Below are 19,283 nucleotides of genomic sequence, written 5' to 3'. Positions count from 1 at the left end.
AATAATGCTTAATAGGATTATATGATTGTTTCCACATATTTAAAATATAAATTTTCATGAAAAATCGAGCTACCAGTAACAATAAACAAGTGTTCACCAAGTGAGACAAACTTGAATACCACATTTCCTGGTATTTCTAGAAATTAAATTACATGATTCAAGTACAAGAGAAACAAGGTACTAATAGCACACTAGTATTTTCTTACATCTCAGACAAGTAACTTTCAACAAACTAAGAATTACTTTTAACGTAAGTTGGTTTTGTAAAATACTTAATAAAGGATACATCTTACAATGAGTAATGTTTTTCTGAAGATTTTGTGTTCAATAAAACAAGAGACAATGTAACTATCACTGAATTTGCTCTAAAATCGAATTACACAACGTGAATGGTACTAACAATACTCACCAATAGTTTTCCTGTATTTATAATTTTACAAACAGATTAATCTTTAGGGAAATAAACATAAATCAAATAACTGTTAGAGTACACTAAAAGATATCATGTATTTATGAACAACATATATATACAAGGTTTCCTTGATAAAAGCAACATGAAATCTAAGAAAACTACTATGTTCACACATAATGTGTGCACATACAAAAATACACACATCTTTATCTTTAATTCAAATATATATATCACAAACAACTCACTTAAAAGCATTCATATTTGATCATTATCTTATGGTCACCAGGAGCTTTCTTCTCTACACTTATAGGCACAACAAAGTGAAAGTTGACAGCAGTGGGGCAGGCTGGAGAAACCAGAATAATGTATTTCTCTCATTATGCTATGATGTAATCATGTTTTTCATAGGTAATTTACTGTTTGGGAATAAACTCCCAATTTCTTTTTCATAAAGTTGTTTGCAAAAGAAAAAAGTAATGCATAATAGTTTTCAAAAAAGTTAAACATTACAACATTTAGCACATTTATGATAAAATAATGAACTCTCAAAGGTGAGGTACTCTTTGTCAGAATATTGTAATGTGACTAGAATGGGCCTGTTTTAGATACCATTCAAAACTTTCTATAGAATTAATTAAATAGACAGAGACAGATGAAGATTGTTACCATATTCGTGAAAAATGCAGATTCAGATAGTACCTGTGATATCACAGTGCACAATATATGATTATTTGTGATATTGATAAACTGCCCAAGAATATTATAGCCATGGGAGCAAGCTTACTGAAGCAAATGAACAATCTGAAAATGTTTTCATTGCCTTCATTTTCCAGCACCTGATGCTTACCTTGTAATGGTCAGTGATCCCAAAAAAAGGCAGGAAATTTTTAAACATCTCTTATAATTCCACAAATGAATACTTTTATCTGTTTTGCAGTCTTTTTTTTCATTTTGTACTAACATTTTAAAATTCTTATCCACTTTTTATAGTAAACAACTGAGCACATAAAATGTAGTGCTGACAGGAAATTATTTCTAAAACTGATGTTATTATTTTTCTTTACAATAGCATTCTTTTTATAATGTGTACTTTAAAATCATCTGTTATAAGTATGTATTATTACACTAATCATACCACAGGCAAAAAACTTTTTTAACTTGAATCTTGAATTTTATCACTATAAACTTTGTATTTCTTCTAAAAGAAAGGTTATTTAACCAGTATAAAAAATTTTAAATGGGAATTAATCATCCAGTGACAAAACTGGATTCTTTATTTTAAAAAAGTACGTACTTTTACTATTACTAAATAAAGTTGTGTAATGAAATCATTCAGATTAAGAATACAGTTTACAATTTTTGACCATGAAAAGTAGTATAACTTTTGAAAAGTTAATCAATAATGCCCATTACCATAATGCAATTTTTTTTCAAGGAAAAGTCATCAAAACTTGTCACCTAAATAAACATCAGCATAAGAATTTGTTTTCATATAATGAGATAAGTTGTTTTTCACAAAACATATTTTTTGGTATGGTGGTGATTGAGTAGTGCTGGTATAATGGTAATTAATGGATTAAAATTTAGCTCTACTGGTAATAGCACTTTGGAAAGAGGGATGAAATTCCAGAAAGTGCTGAAGTAACCTAATACCAATGGCAATGTTTCTCGAGCCACCAGAGAATAAAAGTTTGCCTAATAAACAGACTTCAAATTGTATTTCTAGCTTTGGTTTTCCTATGTGACCCTGGACTGTGGATCAATCTGTGCTGAATAAAGCATATCTATATTCATGGTTTGTTATACTGTGAAAGAAATCTTTGAATGTCATTAACAACAGAAACAAGCAATTTTCCTGAAATATCAAATGAAAAATAATCTCTTTGAAAAGGGGGGGAAACATATATAACTAATTAGTGAAATAAGTTATTCGACTTCTACAAATGAGTTCAACAGCACAAAGATGAAACCAAAAATACAAATGCTTAAGTTTAGACTTATCAAAGAATCCAGAGAAATTTAAATCTCAGCTAGTTTCTACAGTTTACTCTACAAGACATCTCCAAGTTGAAATAAAACTGAAATATGAATATAATGCCAAACAATTAGAGGATATAAATCTTCCAGAACATAGTATGTCAACAGCTTGGATATCCTCACCATATACTAACAGAGTTCTACTTACCATTTAGTTGTAAGGTTTATTATCAAAAACACTAAATTTTAAATAGAAACTAAGATTTTATTTTTATTATCTTCAGTTCCTTTTTCAATAAAACTCATCTTTAAATTAAAAAAAAACATAAAGAGGCATTCAGCATGCTTGCTGAACTGTTAATATACCATATATCACAGCATATAAGTCGATTTTTTTAATAACAGAATGTTATCCAAAGAAAGGGGACTCGACTCATAAAATGGGTACAAAAAAGTAGGAAAATTCTCAAACATCAGCGGAGCCTTGATATCAAGTGAATCGATCTATTTAGACACACCAAACAATACTCTTCAAGCAGAGCTTTCATTTTAAAATTCTAGGAAATGACTTTACAAAGATCATAATATGCATACTAGTTGTTATTTTGGTGATATATTAAACAAAATGCCTCCAAAATGTATGAGATACAAACCAAAATTAAAATTGTGAAATTTGCTGAAAAGACAAACTGTGCTGTGAGTAGGAAATTTGGCAAAAAGATAGTGAAAATTCAAAGTCTGTCAGGAACAAAGCTTGCTGCTCAAGGATGAAAAATGGTTTCTGGCCTGAACTGGAAACAGACAATGTGAAATGAGTTGACAAAAACCACAAGTCTGGTCTGATTGTAACAAGAAATCAGATTATGCTATGATCCAAGGAATGGGCCAAGAATAGAAATATTTCTGACTTAACTGCTCATTGAGGTTGGTGTAGGCATTTTATGAAATGACACAACTTGGTCTTATGACAGAAAATGATGTCTGCCCAACAATGATCCCATGAAGGAGTGTGATGTCTATGAAGATCAGATAAAGCAAAGTGAATTCAATGAACTTTTTGGCAACTCAGATTCTAAAGATGAGGACTTTGATGGATCTTAAATTTTGTTGTCAATACTGTTGAATAAATTGTATATGATCCTTCCTCTTAAATATTCATCTGTCTTTAGAAATATATGTATAATGTATAGACTTTCTGTATAATTTTTGGGGTAGGCTTATATGGTGGTGATCAGAAAATTACAGGAATTTTTGATAGGGGGGTCGACTTATATGCTGCGATATATGGCACTCAAACTGAACTTAATTTATGTTGATGTGATCAAATGTATTCTACAGATTTTGGTGGTTTATGACAATTCTAAAGTTTACTAACACAATCTGTGGATCAAATATTATACAGTCTCAAAGACTTAATCAGGTTGCATTTGAAAATCAAACAGTTATATACAGATATAATTCTCCCCCCTCATCCTGCCATCCTATTTGTTGAACCAAGTAGGAAGGGAAACTTTACTTCGCTGCTCATGATTGCTCCCTTGACCAACTCGTCAGATGTTTGGTAAGTGGTAAAATCTGCGATTGTTTGAGTTGGTGTTACTTCCTTTAGACTCTGGAGTGGTGGCTCCAGGCAACTGTGGTAATAATGTCTGATGCTGACCATTCTAAAAAAGAAAAATGCTGTTAAACAGCTTTATTAATAAACTAGTAAAAGATGGGAACATCTAATAACTAGATTTTGCTGTTAGGTAAAAACTAGTGTTATAACTGAAATGCTGATATTCTTGAAATAAACCACTGCTGGTTCCAGATAAATTACAAGTAACTCTATTAATGGTTTTATATTTTGTTTGATTAGATGCTAAATAATAAGTACAAAAATTGTGATAACTGCAGTAGACCACAGCAGGTTTTATAAATAAATGGTACTATGGATTGTTTGTAATTAAGCACAAAGCTACATAATGGGCTATCTATGCTCTGCCCACCACGGGTATCACAACCCGGGTTCTAGCGTTGTAAGTCCGCAGACATACCGCTATGCCACTGGGGGTCGGTACTATGGAACAGAAAGTATGAAACAATTGTCAGGTAAAAATGGGTTTTGTTTATAAAGATCCATTAAGGAATCACTTGAAAACAAACTGAGCAAATTCATTTCTTCCTGACTGGAGGGTGTGTCATTCACAGTTTTTTTTTCTTAAAGTGGAAATACTTAACAAACTGCAAGAAATTTAGTTTACTAAACAGTACCTAGTTTCAGATAAAAAATTCACATAATTTGATTTAGTTTTCCTATCATTTTTTCATGTTGTGAAATTTCCAAAAAATATCCAAAATACTTACTTTTGTTTTAGAATTTCAAATTTAAAAAAATCTTGATCAGAAAATTCTATTTTATATACTCAATCAGTTGATTTTAAATTGCTAAGATACATCTCACAAACTGACAAAGAATTATTAGTGACCTGTCCTTTCAAAAAGGCATCAGATCAGGCTAGGTAACAATATTGTTGCTAACAATATTCTTGGTTAAGATCAATTTATATTAAACAAATATAATTTATTTTAAATAAATAATAAGTTATTTTATTTATTTGAATTGTTTCTATATGATAAACTTAACAATAATATTCAATAAATAGGGATTTGAGTCATCAAAATATTTTAATGTTACTTATTATACTCACTAAACCTAACTAAGCTTAACTGATGTCTTACCTTAAGAAAAAACATCTGTAGCTTTTAAACAAATGTAATTTAACAAGAGAACATTTTCAGGAAATACATGAACATCTAAAGAAACTATAAAAAAAATCCCAGATCTGAAGTTTGTTCCTAAGTTTTCTAAACTTTCTAGTAGATTCCATGATCAGGTTTCCCAGTGAGCCACTTAATAAATAGGTTTTAAAAGATCCTTTTCTAAAAATAGAGCAAATTGTGTTTCACAACCCATAAAAGTTAACTATATATCATTAATAATAAATGTTAATTTCTATACCCATCTGTAAATTTCCATGAAGATAACCATTAGTCTGTTTGTGGATTTACCACATAAGTTCTGATAATGGTGTGAATTTTTACTTTTACTTGAAATTTGGCAAGTAGGTATTCACTTGACACTTGAAAGGAACTCACTAGTCATAATAATCAAACCTTAAATCTGTAGAAAAGGTACTAATTATTCTGAAAGTTTTAAACATTTAGTATAAACTAGAAAAAATCATGTTAATAAACCCAAGGTTCTTCTTACCATGTTCTGAACTTTACTAATTTTTAGCCACAAAATAGCAGCTCATAGAATGGCTCCGAGTTTTTCAAGTATGAACTTTTAACTTGTAGCTCCACCATCTCTTGACCGATTTCAGATCTAATTACAGTTTTAGACTCAGGAGGTCAAACCCGTTTGACTGATTATTTGATGGGCAAGGTCTCATAAATTAATTTACTCTAACCCTGCCTAAAAGAATTTCAATTTGAGGGTGGGCTGGTAGAGATCTTAATGAGCAATCAAATCAAATCAGGTATATGTGCACCCCATGCTTGGTATTGCTGGTACATAAAAATATAGCTATCAAAAAAAAAGGGTCTCATATATTAATTTACTCTTATCCTGCTGAAATAATTTCAAGTGCTGCAGCTATTGAGGATTCCCTCTTGTTTCAATTAAACACATTCAGTTTTATAGCTCACCTACAAGTTATTTCAACTTTTCCACTAGTAATTACTTCAACTAAAATCTAAGAAAGACTAATATATAATATTCATACATAATCTTTCTATCCATATTCACAATAAACTTAAATGTTAAAAAAGCTAAACATAAATACCTTAGATTTTTCTCTCTTCTGTCTTATCTGATTGTCTTCTGTTTCAAATTCTGAGATTTTAACTTGACCTAAATAAGGATGCTTGAGTAGTTGTTCACAAGTAAACCTTTTCTGGGGATCTTTGTCCACGCATTTCTAGATAAGAACATAAATTTACCTTCAAATGCTACATATTAATACCAAATACACATTCTAGTATATATATAGACAATGTATCTTGCTAGCAAGTTTCTTGCAATTCTATCTCCATGGTTTGTGAAAAAGCAAATTACACATTTGATACAGTAGGATTCAGAATTAGTATGAAATTATTAAAATATAAGGAATATCATTACTTTTTATACTCATTTCATTCTATTTGTGAAGCTGATGTCTTGGGAATAAATAAAATAATGAACATAAATATGTTTCTGTTGGAAAAATAATATAATCATACACTCAAAATACTTTAGAAGTTGATTTTGTTTTGACATGTTCTTTTAGTTGGATAAGTAGCCTATATTAAAACTGACAGAGACTTTGTGATTTTTTAAACTATGGAATTAAATCTAAGGAAAATACACTGTGATCAGAGTGTAATTATAGGAGTATGTTTGTAAAATATAATTTAATAGATCTCTTTTAAGCACTGTATTATAATTAGATCCAAAATGCAAGGCCAAATTAGTGACTTAAAGTGAGTTAGTTCTACCATGCAGTCAACAGCATCACTAAACATACACACATTCTCATATCCTCCTCCTGACAAATTTTAAATCAGCAATTATTAAAAATATAACACGCTATCAATATTACATAACATAACATAATGTTTAGGGACAATAAGAGACCTATTGATCCATCTAGGTTGTCCCATCCTCTAAACTAAACTAAAACTATTAAATGAAAAAATTAAATAAAACCTCAAAGCCAGTCCTTATCATTTATATATTTATCAAGCTTTCTCTTAAACTCATTTAAATTTACAGTTTCCACAACATCCAAAGGCCAACCACCCTTTTAGAAAAATAAAACTGTCTTAGTTTAAAATGACTCCTACCCTGCCAAAATGTATATTCAATGTCCTTCCTAAGGTAAGGAACCAAAGACTCAATACAATACTCCAAATGTGGCCTAACCAGTGAACAGTACAATAAAATTATAACCTCTTTAGATTTGTATTTAATATTTCTGTAGATACAAACTAAAATCCTATTTTTCCTATCATTAGCAACAGCACACTGCTTGAATGGCTTTAGAGACTGATCAATCACTACACCAAGATCCCTTTCTTTCATAACACTATTAAGGTTATTTCCATCCAAATTATACTTATATTTCAAATCATGATAACCCACATGCATTATCTTTCAGTTATTATAATTAAAACCCATCTACCATTTATTTGCCCAACTCACTAAATGATCTAAATCCTTTTGTAAAGCAGCACCATCCTCCTCACAGCCACCAATACCCAAGACCTTAATATCATCAGCAAATTTAAGTAATTTATTGAACATTCCATCATCTATGTAAATCAAAAAGAGCAAAGGTTCTAAGACTGTCCCGAGGTACCCCACGTGTGACATTAATCCAGTTTGACTGAACTCCATTTATAACTTTCTTCTATCCAGTGACTCTTCTATCCAATTAGCTAACTTATCCCCACACCTATAGAGAGAAGTTTTTTTACAAGACTTTTATGTGACACCTTGTCAAATGCTTTCTGAAAATTTAAATACACCAAATCTACACCCTTACCCTCATTTGCATAAGCACTAACCTTTTCAAAGAATGTCAAAAGATTTTCCCTTAATGAAACCATGTTGACTATCCAATAAAATTCTAAACTTTATTAAATGACTTTGCAAAGCATGTTTTTATCAGGCTTTCAAAAACTTTTCCCACAACTGATAATTATGATAACTAATGGGACAATGTTTATCACCTCTCTTGAAAACAGGAGTAACATTAGCCAACTTCTAATCCTTTGGCACCTGTACACTATTCAAGGATGTACAAAAAATATTAGCAAGAGGCTCACATATTCAATCCTTAACCTCCTTCAAAATCCTTGGGGAAATATTATTTGATTTAAAATCCTTGCAATGACACTGTTAAGTATTTTTCTGTACTATTACATTCACTAATTGATTTGTAATGATGGTGTGCAAGTTTGGCTTTTATTCTTAATCATACAGTTTATAATGATGTAGTTATTACTTGGTTTGGACCAGTAATTTTCAGATTGATTTGGTCTAGAAAATATTGAAGAAAACAACAACAAGATATAAAAGCAAGCTTAAAAACAGAGATGATAAAATATTGTGTTAGCTAGGGCTTTGAGTTGTTTGAAAAGATAATCCTTCAGATCTTTAAATGGAATACTACTACTGATGAGTATGGGAAGTCACTTTCAAAAACAGAAATATTAATAATTCCTACCTTTACAAAATCAAAACCACTGTCATCAATGCTTTTTGGGAGCTTGTGATCTAGGCTTTCCTAAAGACAAAAGAAGTTCATCACTGAGAATTTTCTTCTTAATAGATTTTCTCTTTCTTATCATTTAGATAAATTTGTAATTAAGGTACAGAGGTTTAGAAGACAATATCCTCACAATCTTTGTTCTGAATGTTTAACTTTATAGTGTCCCTAATTGGTGCATCCTGTCCCAAGAGAAAAATTGAACCACTAAATTAAAAACATTACAGAAAAACATAAATTTGTAGTCATTCCTCCACACATGTTTTCAAATACTTTAGACTGACATTTAGTCAATAAAGATTTTATATAAAGACTTTAATAAACACAAATTGATTTTGGGTTGATTTTAGTGTGCTCTGAATATGCTAGTGTATTTCCCAAACTGTTTTTTCTGAGCATAATACATCATTCATAACCCCTTAAGAAGAAAACTGAAATAGTTTTTAACAAAATAGCACTAAGTTAAATCTTGTAACTTCAATGCAACTGTCTTTTTATTAGTTTAGCCAATCACTGTTTGTTAATCTCAGTTGCATATTGTGATTTATTTGTCTATTTCCCAGCTTTGAGAAGCCATAAGCTAGTAATCTAAGCATGTTATGAAAATTCTATGTAAGCCAATAGGACTTCCAGTTCAGCAAAGATTCACACAGAGATCAGAACAAATTAATAAAAGCTTAACTTAGTGATATGATGATAGAAGAAAAGAAGTTTGTGAAGTACTTCTGCCACAATTACAGTCCTGATGTTTTTCTTAAAGCTCGTAAAAAAGCTTTCTTTGTCATTTAATATTTCATTTAAATTATGATGTTGCAGTATGACAGGAAAGGTAATTTCTTTACTGAAAGAGATAAGGTAGGCATACATAGATCTTTTTGCACTTGACCGTATTAAGTTTTGTTTCACCAACAAGGTTGTTGTTTGCTAGGCCATATTTACATTAGGACTTAACTGATACAATGGGTAAAATAAATCATCAAAATAAAATTAATGTAAAAATGGATTAAAAATGTTTTACTCTTATTATGAAGTCTGATTAACAATTTCAACGTAAAAATAAAGTCAAATTCCTTATAATTTTGATGGGGTAAAAAGTAATTTTTATTGTGCCAGTAATCATAAATATGGTGAAACTGCATACAATGTTTTTTTTAATCAAAAGAAAGATAAAATTTACAGTTTTATAAAATAAAAATTTTATAGGAAAGTTTTCACAAGAATATAAGAACACATAAAAATCATTAATTGAAATCTATAACAAAGGAAAACATTTTATTGTTTCTTAAAAAAACATACCACAGTGAAATATTTATTAATATTCAAAATGATGAATTCATAAAAATATCACACATAAAAATAAGATATCTTATTTGCAAAAGCTTTATTATGTGTAGAAAGTTCAAGTTTCAAAATATTTCAGCCATTAGTTTTTTACCATGCAATAAAACAGACCATACAACAAATGCTTCAATGTACCTGGCCATTTTAGAGTTAAAGATGTTTCATATTTTCATTTTATACAGAGCTAACTTAATAAAACAAAGTAAATAAGATATCTTAGAACTTAGTACAACAACTCTTCTGCATTTTCTTTAGAAATAAGTAAAAGTGAGTTTGATAGAGAGCTCAAAATTATTTACAATACATTTAATTAAATTCAAAGCTTCCTTTCAAAAAATTCATTTGAACCATTTCAGTCAGGGATTTCATGATGAAAAAGATGACAGATTTTTACATTAAATTTCCTAATTAAACTCCCTAAATGAAATAATTCAAATGATTATTGAAAATAAACTTTAAATTTAGTTGAATGTAATTAAGAAAATTGATATAAAACTCCTTTCAAATTCTACTATCTCTAATACTTACAATCATACTTATAAGTCCCAGTCAAATTTTATACTACTAATAAATCCCCAAATTCTGCTTGTTAAGAAGATGAGTAAAATATTGCTCATTTGAGGCATTATAGGAAATGCCTTGAGAAACTACTTTGCAGTTCAATATTACCTTTTGTTATCACTGAGTGTTATAGATGTAAGCATCAGGTGCTGGAGAATAAGGATGCATTGAAAAAAATTTGCCTAATTGTTCCGTCACTTCAAAACACTCTATCACTAAATATCCACAATTCATATGTAATGTACTAATCTTTAGCTTCAAACAAATTGTAAGAAAACTACCCCTAAGTAACAGAAAATTATGTTCAATAACTGTTTGAAATGTTCTTATACAGATTTTGAATATACCTCAAAATATATGCAAAAATTAAGAAAGCCTGACTTGATCCAAAATTTACAAGTTATCATACAATCTTTCCTTTCATAGAACTTTAATCCAAGAAATATAAGTCCATTGCACAACCTTCAGCTACTACAACTTAAGTTTCTTTTAGTCTAAGTCCCATACTTTCTTTCAAAATTGACACAAACACATAGACAAGTAAATGACACAAATAAGCTACAGTATGATAAATTCTGAAATTATAAAGAAATGATTAAAAATTGTTCTCAGGGAAAAGAATTAAATGGTCAATGTTTTTGCTATACAATGAAGGCTATTAGGCTTAATTATTTCTTTCCTAGAACACTTGTAACACTTTCTTTGTAATTTCAGACTGTATATTTGATATAACACTGATTAGCTGAAACTTATCTAAACTTACCCTAACTTCAGGTTCTGGTATGTTTACCCCAGCAAAAAAATCATTTGATCTGAAAATCTGCATGTGTCTTGGAATTAAATCTCCTGTAAAAACAAACAAAATTCTAAACAATAACTCAAATGTATTTTCAAAATGTCTTCAATTCTGCCACAACATGTATTAATTTTAATATTTTTCACCTACAAACAAATTTATTTATTGACAAATCAAAGATATATTTAACATTGCAAAATCTTGGTATTAGTAACTCATCTAAGATATATACCAGGTTCATTCAAAGTAGAGATCAAAGTAATGTTTTATGAATGTCAACTAAATAAAGATTCAAACTCCTACAACTTGCATTATTTTTCCAAATAACCTTTCTCTGATTTTAAGGTAAAACTGTTGATGGTGAAGAAAATTTCTTTAACACTGCCTCATCTAACAATTCAAAAAGAAGACACTCACAATAATACAGTAAATAAGTCTATAATAAGATACTTTCCCTACAAAACAATGCTGATATTTTGAGATTAAAATATAATTTAGTTCACTGGTGAATAAACCTCATGCCTTGTAAAAAAAAAAGAAAAAAAAGTGCTTCCTGTGTTATGCACATATCCAAAACCCTGATAAGATCAATTTCTTTTTTTAAAATAGTAATTTCAAACTTCATAAGACAGAGATTTGAACTTTGCTTTTTACACAAAATGTAAAAAGACAATAAATTTTTCAATTATTTCAAATTTGTTTTCATATTAACCTAACTTATAATATTTTATTATAGAACATCATTCTCATAATTTCCTGTCGTAGACTGTCAGATAAGTACTTTTATTAATTCACCCTTTAATTTACCTACAGTACCAATAATATTTAAGTCATTCAGTATATAAACTAGCATTGCAAACTAACAATACAAAGATGGTCATGTAACTGTATAAGTAGTTTTAGCACTATGCTCACATTTTTCCATTCAGTTATTACAAGAACAGTTGCATTGAAAAATTAAACATTACTTATTTGTACCTAAGGTCTTCCTGATCAGATAAAGCTGGTCCACATCTGACTTTCCAGGCCACAAGGCCTCTCCTCTCATAAGCTCTGCTGTAACACATCCAATGGCCCACACATCTACAGCTGGCCCATACTGCGTGTCTCCCACAAGCAGTTCTGGAGCTCGATACCACCGAGTAGCTACGTAGTCAGTATAGTTTTCACCAGGGCCTACGAACAAAAAACTTAATTTTAGATATTAGAATTGAGTTTTGTAAAACAAAAAAATGTGCATATTAAACACAACTATCCATTTTAGGCAATTTCCCATGGCTCAAAACAAGCAAAGAAAATCAAAATCTTTGTAAGCTACAAAAATTAACTTCACATAACCATTTGTACTACAAAATTGCTAGTGATTCAAGTACATTAACAAAGAAAATACAGAAAAAACATGTAACATAATACAAACAAGTTAACATATACCTTCTCTCTCAAATCAAAGCAATATTAAATCAAGTCTCTACCATATTGAAATAAAGATACAGTGTATAGCAGAGATGGCTGGTATGGGTATTAAAAACTTTAATTAAAATAAAGTACAAGAACAACATTTTGACCTTCCTAAGAAGGTCTAAACATTGTTCTTGTACTTTATTTTAATTAAAGTATTTAATACCCATATCAACTATCTCTACTATACATTTTTACTTCAAGTGGGTTTCTCATCATCATTAAAGATACAGTGTGCTTAAATAAAATTTTTGTCTATGCTATTTTTTCCATACAAACTCAAACAATATTGGACATTTACTGTGGTAACTACAATGTATCATATTAGTGTAAGCTAAAATATTTACTTAAAAAAACAATCTTACAACTGTATATAACTATATTCGTATTGTTAAAATATTGCAGTATCCTGAAAATTGTTCATTGGATGCTGTTTTTCGTGTTTTTTTAGTTATTAGCAATGATTGGAAATGTTTACATTAGTTGTATATCAGGACCCGGAGACAATTACACCAACTGTTAATACATAACAATAACCAAACAACTTGGTACCAAAGTAACACTATTCACTTTCTTACTCAGTGTTCTTGCAAAGCCAAAGTCACACAGCTTCACTATGCCATCTTTTGTTAAAAGAATATTTTCAGGTTTAACATCACGATGTATGCACTATAACAGATAAAAATAGATTAGAAAAGGTTCATATAAAAACATCATCACAGAATTAGAAGTAACTATTTAACTTTCATATTCTTTGGAAATCTTACACATATTATCTCTTTTATCATCCAAGTACATCAGTGTTTGTAAAACTTCCAAACTTAGGCTCAATGTTAGAGAACTCCAATAAACCATCAAAAGAAGATTTTGGGAGAATCATACATTCATAACCCATAGTAAACCTGTGCCCTATAGTTTTAAAAACCATTAGGTCAACCTCTTTCTAGGAATTGATAACATGTTACTATACAGAAGGAACTTGAAAATGTGTGTACTATAAACAATATTAAATAGTACTTCATAAAATCAGCTTCTTATTTTGTCCTTTATTCATTTTATTATGTTTTTCTTCAGATAAAGAAAGCTTTCTAACTTAATTTTGAAAGGTCCTCATAAACTAATTTTGAGTTACGGTGGAATTTGTCAGCTTTAAATCAGTGGATGAAATTCCCAGTATGATTAGAATAATGATGAGAACAGCCAAAGTGATAGTAAAACAAAACTGGTTACACTTACGTTGTGCTGGTGACAGAAGTTCACAGCTTGCAATGTCTGGTAAATCAAACGTTTGGTTAATTGTTCTGGAACTCTAACAAACAAAATAATTATCATAAATTACCTTTACTAATATAAAAAATTTTTTCTTCCACCAGCCTATTATTCTATATAAATTATTATTGTGAGATGTCTTGTATCATACATACATGGTTATATCATATTTTAAATTGTGACTGACAGTTCTACTATCTTCTTTGTCTATACTCCACTAATCTTATTTCACATTTATCAATGCAACTTATTATGTGTCAATGCTCATAAACACATGTAGCTTCATTACTGAAAATAAGATTGCAAAGTGGCCACAAACAAAGATGAACTTTGTTTTTTAGCTATGGTTTTAATGTTTTAAGCTTTTTAATCCTATGTGTATGGGTGGATGTTAAAGTGTGCATGTCACAACATTTTATAGAATTACATTCAAAATTTAATGAAACAAGCTTATCATTAGTTTAAGTCAATAAACCTGGCATCAACACAGTTAATATAAGTATGTATAAGTTTTAATTTCTTAATTTCAAAAGGAAATATTGAAATAAGTTCTCAATCTCCACTTTTATGTATCACACGCGACTTGTTTGCTCCAAATTGCCCACTTAAAACATTCCTTCCACCCCTATTTTAGCTTATGAGTTTAAATAACAAATTACAGTTATGGTATAGATATTTCTGAGCCATAATAAATCTTGTAGCCTCCAATCATCTAGACTTACAGAAATATAAACCAGAAATTCAAACCTACATGCCACACCCCATCACAAATTATCAATAATTTTCTCTGATGTTTGCTATTACATTATATATTACCAACAGAAAAAGAAGATTTAAATTTACTGAATTACTTATAACACTAACTCATTCTGATGACATCTTTTGAATTACTTGGCCAATAGATTCAAAGTTGCTATCACCAAGTTCACCTCGAACGAGTAAGGGAATTATTTTAATGAACTTATAGCTTAATTAGAAAGCCAGTTAAATTACAATAGTTATAGGACACTGTATTCTTTGTGTGAATTATATTGTGTTTTAAAACGAAGATTTGAATTATATAAAAATTTGGTAAAGTATTAACAACAATTTTACGAAAACTACGTTTAATGTTAATTGTTTATCGAGACTTCCACATGTAAGTACTATATTTTTTATATTCTATATTTATTGTTATAAAAGCAACAAAAATTAAAAATTAGAAACACATTAAGTTAAATATGAAAATACAAATTAAAAAGAAAATTAAATAAAATATTTCTCAGCAAAGTATGCATGCAAGCTGCATGTGCATTACATAATTCAATATTTTGAAATAATCCCTTGCCAGGTGATATCTCATTTTATTATGCAGGTTTAGTAGTTAGCCACAATTCAAAGAGCAACAAAACAATAAAATTAAATGAAAATAGGTATAACTGTTACAAACTTCAGCCTGTTTAGGATATATAACTAATTTTCTGTTATGATCTACAGTCATACTAGAAAGAAAAAGCAGTAATTTAAAATTATTTTGTATTTTGTTGTGGTGGTTAAAAGGTCGGTCAAATCAACTGAGTCTGTATAGTGTTAAGGCTGGTAGAAAAATAACAGACTAAATTTAAATTTTTACAGAAAAGAAACTTGTGATATTCATTTAGGAGGTTCAAGAGATAAATGAAGTATAAAAACTGTAAGATCAAAGAAAGTATTTTTATTCTTAACATGAAAATCACCTTATATTCAGACTATTCAGAGTTAAAAACAACTTACTTCTAATGTTAACTCACTTCAACTCTTGCAACCATATCCTCATTAGTGGTTAATAATAAATCTACAATAGCATCCCTTCTGATTGGCTTTCTGATTATATGTTACAGAAGCACATCTGGAATCATTTCAGGATGTCTCTATTTGACTATACATACCCAATCAATGTACCTAAATTAAAGTACCCATAATTATTACTCCAGTTTTATCAAGAGTAACAGCCTTGATCTCATTATAAAATTTCTCACTGACACCATCTATCTCATCAAATGGCCAACTGCCAATTAAAACTTTCTACCCTCAAAATCCATAGTTGTAACCCTATAATAGAGTTAGCCTTTTAACTACCACCCCTTTTGTCCTAACAGTTAAACTATCCATTATGTTTAAAGTCACCCATCTCCTATTTCAAAATGACTATAACTATGAAATAACTTATAACCTGGAATTTCAAAACAATTCCTATTATCAATGTTCTCCAAATTTAACCAAGTTTCAGTAATTTTCATTATATTCTAGTCTATCATTTCATCTAAAGCCCTGAACTTATCCATTGTACTCCTAGTAATCCTAACATTAGAATAATACTAGCTAAGCCTATACTTGAATCTACTATGCTTTTCCTTAAATCTGACAGACTTATCTTTAAAAGTACTACTTAACTTGTTGTGCTCTAAATCTCCTTTTTACATTCTCTACACCATCCCAGTTGTCCTTTCAATTTGTTTATTCCTAAATTCCCAAGCTCCTTCAGAAATATGCAAGCTTAAACTGTCTTTAATGAATACCTTTAAAAGCTTCCCAAAACTCCTATTATATTGCATATTTAAGTGGAGCCAATCTCTAGTATATAATTCAATATTACTCTTAAATCTATCCCACAGGTCCAACCAGCCCAAATATTGATAATCTCTCACTTAAGCTTTGGATCCTTCCAAGTAATTCACTCAGGCATCTAGCATAATAATGTACTCCCAAAAGGACAACACATCAATTTCTATCAAATAATATCTGAAGGACATTCTTTATACTTTTTAAGTAGTTCTTTTGATTTAAAGCTTCCAGCATCATTCACTCATACAAGCACTAAAAATAAAGAACATGCTCCTTGGTACCAGCAACTAAACTATAAATATGCTCTATAATGTTGTGTACTTTAGCACCTGGTAAGTAATTTCTAGTCCTAGTCCTCCTATACTATTAGTATACTTGATGTGAGTGTATCTCAATGTGTTAACTTCTTTATCATCACATTTTTTATTGCAAGCAGTTGCAGATTCAAATCAATTAGAATGGTAACTGAAACTGCCTCTATATTCAAACTTTTTTTTACCACTGTGCATACTTGTAAACCCAGTATTCTCCTACCCACCACCCACAAATTAACCTTAACCCTAATTCAATCCATTTCCTGTCTTGCTTCCTTGATTTTTGCTCCTACTTTACTATTTTCACCCTCTGATAGCAAAGTTTTTCCAAATGCTCTCTCTAACTTATCTTCAAGTAATCAAGGTCTGCATGTTTAAGTGTACTGTATCTTTTTGAGCCTCTTGAAAGTTACAGTCAAGTCTACAATTTTCAAACATAATCCAATCTTGACATATATCACAGGGGTTTAAGTAAGAAAATACAATGTTTGTATAAAGGACCTAAAATGGTTATTTACAGTTTTTAAAAGGTACAGAAATATTTACAAGAAAGTAATTATGTCTTACCAAAACATCTTGCCCATAAATACTCATATATACCATTATACCAGTATGTTTTCTTCACATCTTGGGGCAAAAAATTACAACAGCCACTTTTGTTTTGTGTAATTTGTACTCATGAAGGAACATCCAACAAATACAGAAGGATAATTAGATAACACTTGTTCACACTAGTTGTCTTTCCCCACCTTTATTTCCAGTTGAACAATGGATGACATCATACTGAATTCACACTTTTTCTTCAAATTTTGTGATTGACCAGAATTGGGATTCTTATTTACATAAAGGATGACTCTCATTGTGTAATGAAAACTAATGAGAATATGGTCAACTACCATGTTAAAAAAATTAACCTTTGACCCCTGCTGAAATTAAACAGCTAAATTCCACTTGTTGCTAGGTGACAATGCATAAAAATTCACGTGTATGCATACAATGCTGAACTAACTAATCATAATAGCAATATTTCAATCACTTGGATAGTTGAAATAATCAAAAACAGTAAAATGGGAAGCACTAATTTTGAGTAGTTCATTATTTTCATAACATCAATCAATTTAATCATAATTTTGAATAACCAATTATTTATGTGACACCGGTTGATATAATCAATGCTCATAAGTAATTGATTATATCCATTAATTGAGTTAATTGCAGAGCCCAGTTAAATTATCAATCAATACTGATACAGTTCATTACTAGTACCACAGCTACAATGTACACTACATTTTTTGCTACACGTAACTAATTGCTAATATAAATAATTTACTAATATATCAAATTCTAAGTAGCTGCCATTTAACAACAGCAACAATAATTTCAACTCTTAAGATAAATAAATTATTATTATTTACTTAACCCTTGGGATAATTCCTTTTTCAAACTAATATTCAATAACTTTACATTAGTACTCTATAAACATAGTACTAGTACTAATATAAAAAACAGCATGTTAGGCCTAATGACCTAGTACTAAGTGTAATGTTGTAATTTTAGACTTAACTGTACATGCAGTAATAAGTCCTAAAAATTTTCAATCCTAACCATCTAGATAAAATATTATCAAATAATTAAAATACCAAAATCATATTTCTCTTCTTAAAAAACAGTTAAAATCTACAATTTCTAATCTATGTGTCTCAGAACTAAAACAATATCCCTTCTGTTACTGATGAGGGAATGTTTGGTTTAAATTGGATTACTTGTTTATTTCGTTTGTATTTTAAAAATTCTGATTGGTGAATTTAACAAAAAAAATCTTGCTAGACAATCACTTTTAAACTGACATTTCTTTGTGATCATTTTATATCAGATCAGGCCAAGTAATGATAATGTTGTTGTTATAAATCAAAAACATTTGTAGCATATCAAATTTAAAGAGCCAGTTTTTTTCAAGGATATAAATACTAACCCTTTGGGATGTTTTTCCAAAATGTCCAAGACTGTATGATCACAATATTCAAAAACCATATGAAGTTTTCTCTTGCGACGAAACACTTCAATCAAATTCACCAAGTTAGGATGCTTTAGGTGCTATGTAATGTGAATAAAACAAATATTTTTGTAATAAAAATTACTGACAGGTCTTACAATATTTAACAGTGAAATTACAAAATATTATCATAATTTCACTCTACTTGCTATATATATAAAATATAAAGATATTTTATTGATATTAAGTTTCAAATAACATGCAACCTTTTTTTCCCCAACTT

The 19,283-nt window shown here is 29.6% G+C and overlaps 1 protein-coding gene across 6 annotated transcripts in view; it reads right to left on the bottom strand.

Annotated features, from left to right (window-relative positions):
• Nucleotides 1–326: 326 nt before the first annotated feature.
• Nucleotides 327–19,283, bottom strand: part of LOC106458272 (cyclin-dependent kinase-like 1) — a 37,942-nt gene continuing 18,985 nt past the window's right edge. For 5 of the 6 annotated variants that reach the window (XM_022384423.1, XM_022384424.1, XM_022384427.1 and 2 more), the window contains 8 exons: nt 18,980–19,101; nt 14,078–14,150; nt 13,420–13,510; nt 12,362–12,559; nt 11,351–11,433; nt 8,644–8,703; nt 6,220–6,354; nt 327–4,053 (listed from right to left, as the gene is read on the bottom strand). In XM_022384423.1, coding sequence (XP_022240131.1) covers nt 3,940–4,053; nt 6,220–6,354; nt 8,644–8,703; nt 11,351–11,433; nt 12,362–12,559; nt 13,420–13,510; nt 14,078–14,150; nt 18,980–19,101 — 876 coding nt within the window. In that variant the 3' untranslated portion in view covers nt 327–3,939. Of the gene's footprint in view, nt 4,070–6,219; nt 6,355–8,643; nt 8,704–11,350; nt 11,434–12,361; nt 12,560–13,419; nt 13,511–14,077; nt 14,151–18,979; nt 19,102–19,283 lie in introns of all 6 variants that reach the window. The other variant, XM_022384425.1, reaches the window with a different exon arrangement.

The sequence above is a fragment of the Limulus polyphemus genome, unplaced genomic scaffold, assembly GCF_000517525.1.
Source record: "Limulus polyphemus unplaced genomic scaffold, Limulus_polyphemus-2.1.2 Scaffold438, whole genome shotgun sequence".
Lineage (NCBI taxonomy): Eukaryota > Metazoa > Arthropoda > Merostomata > Xiphosura > Limulidae > Limulus > Limulus polyphemus.
The sequence above is the reverse complement of the archived record's forward strand: the minus strand, read 5'-3'. Positions and strand labels throughout refer to the sequence as shown.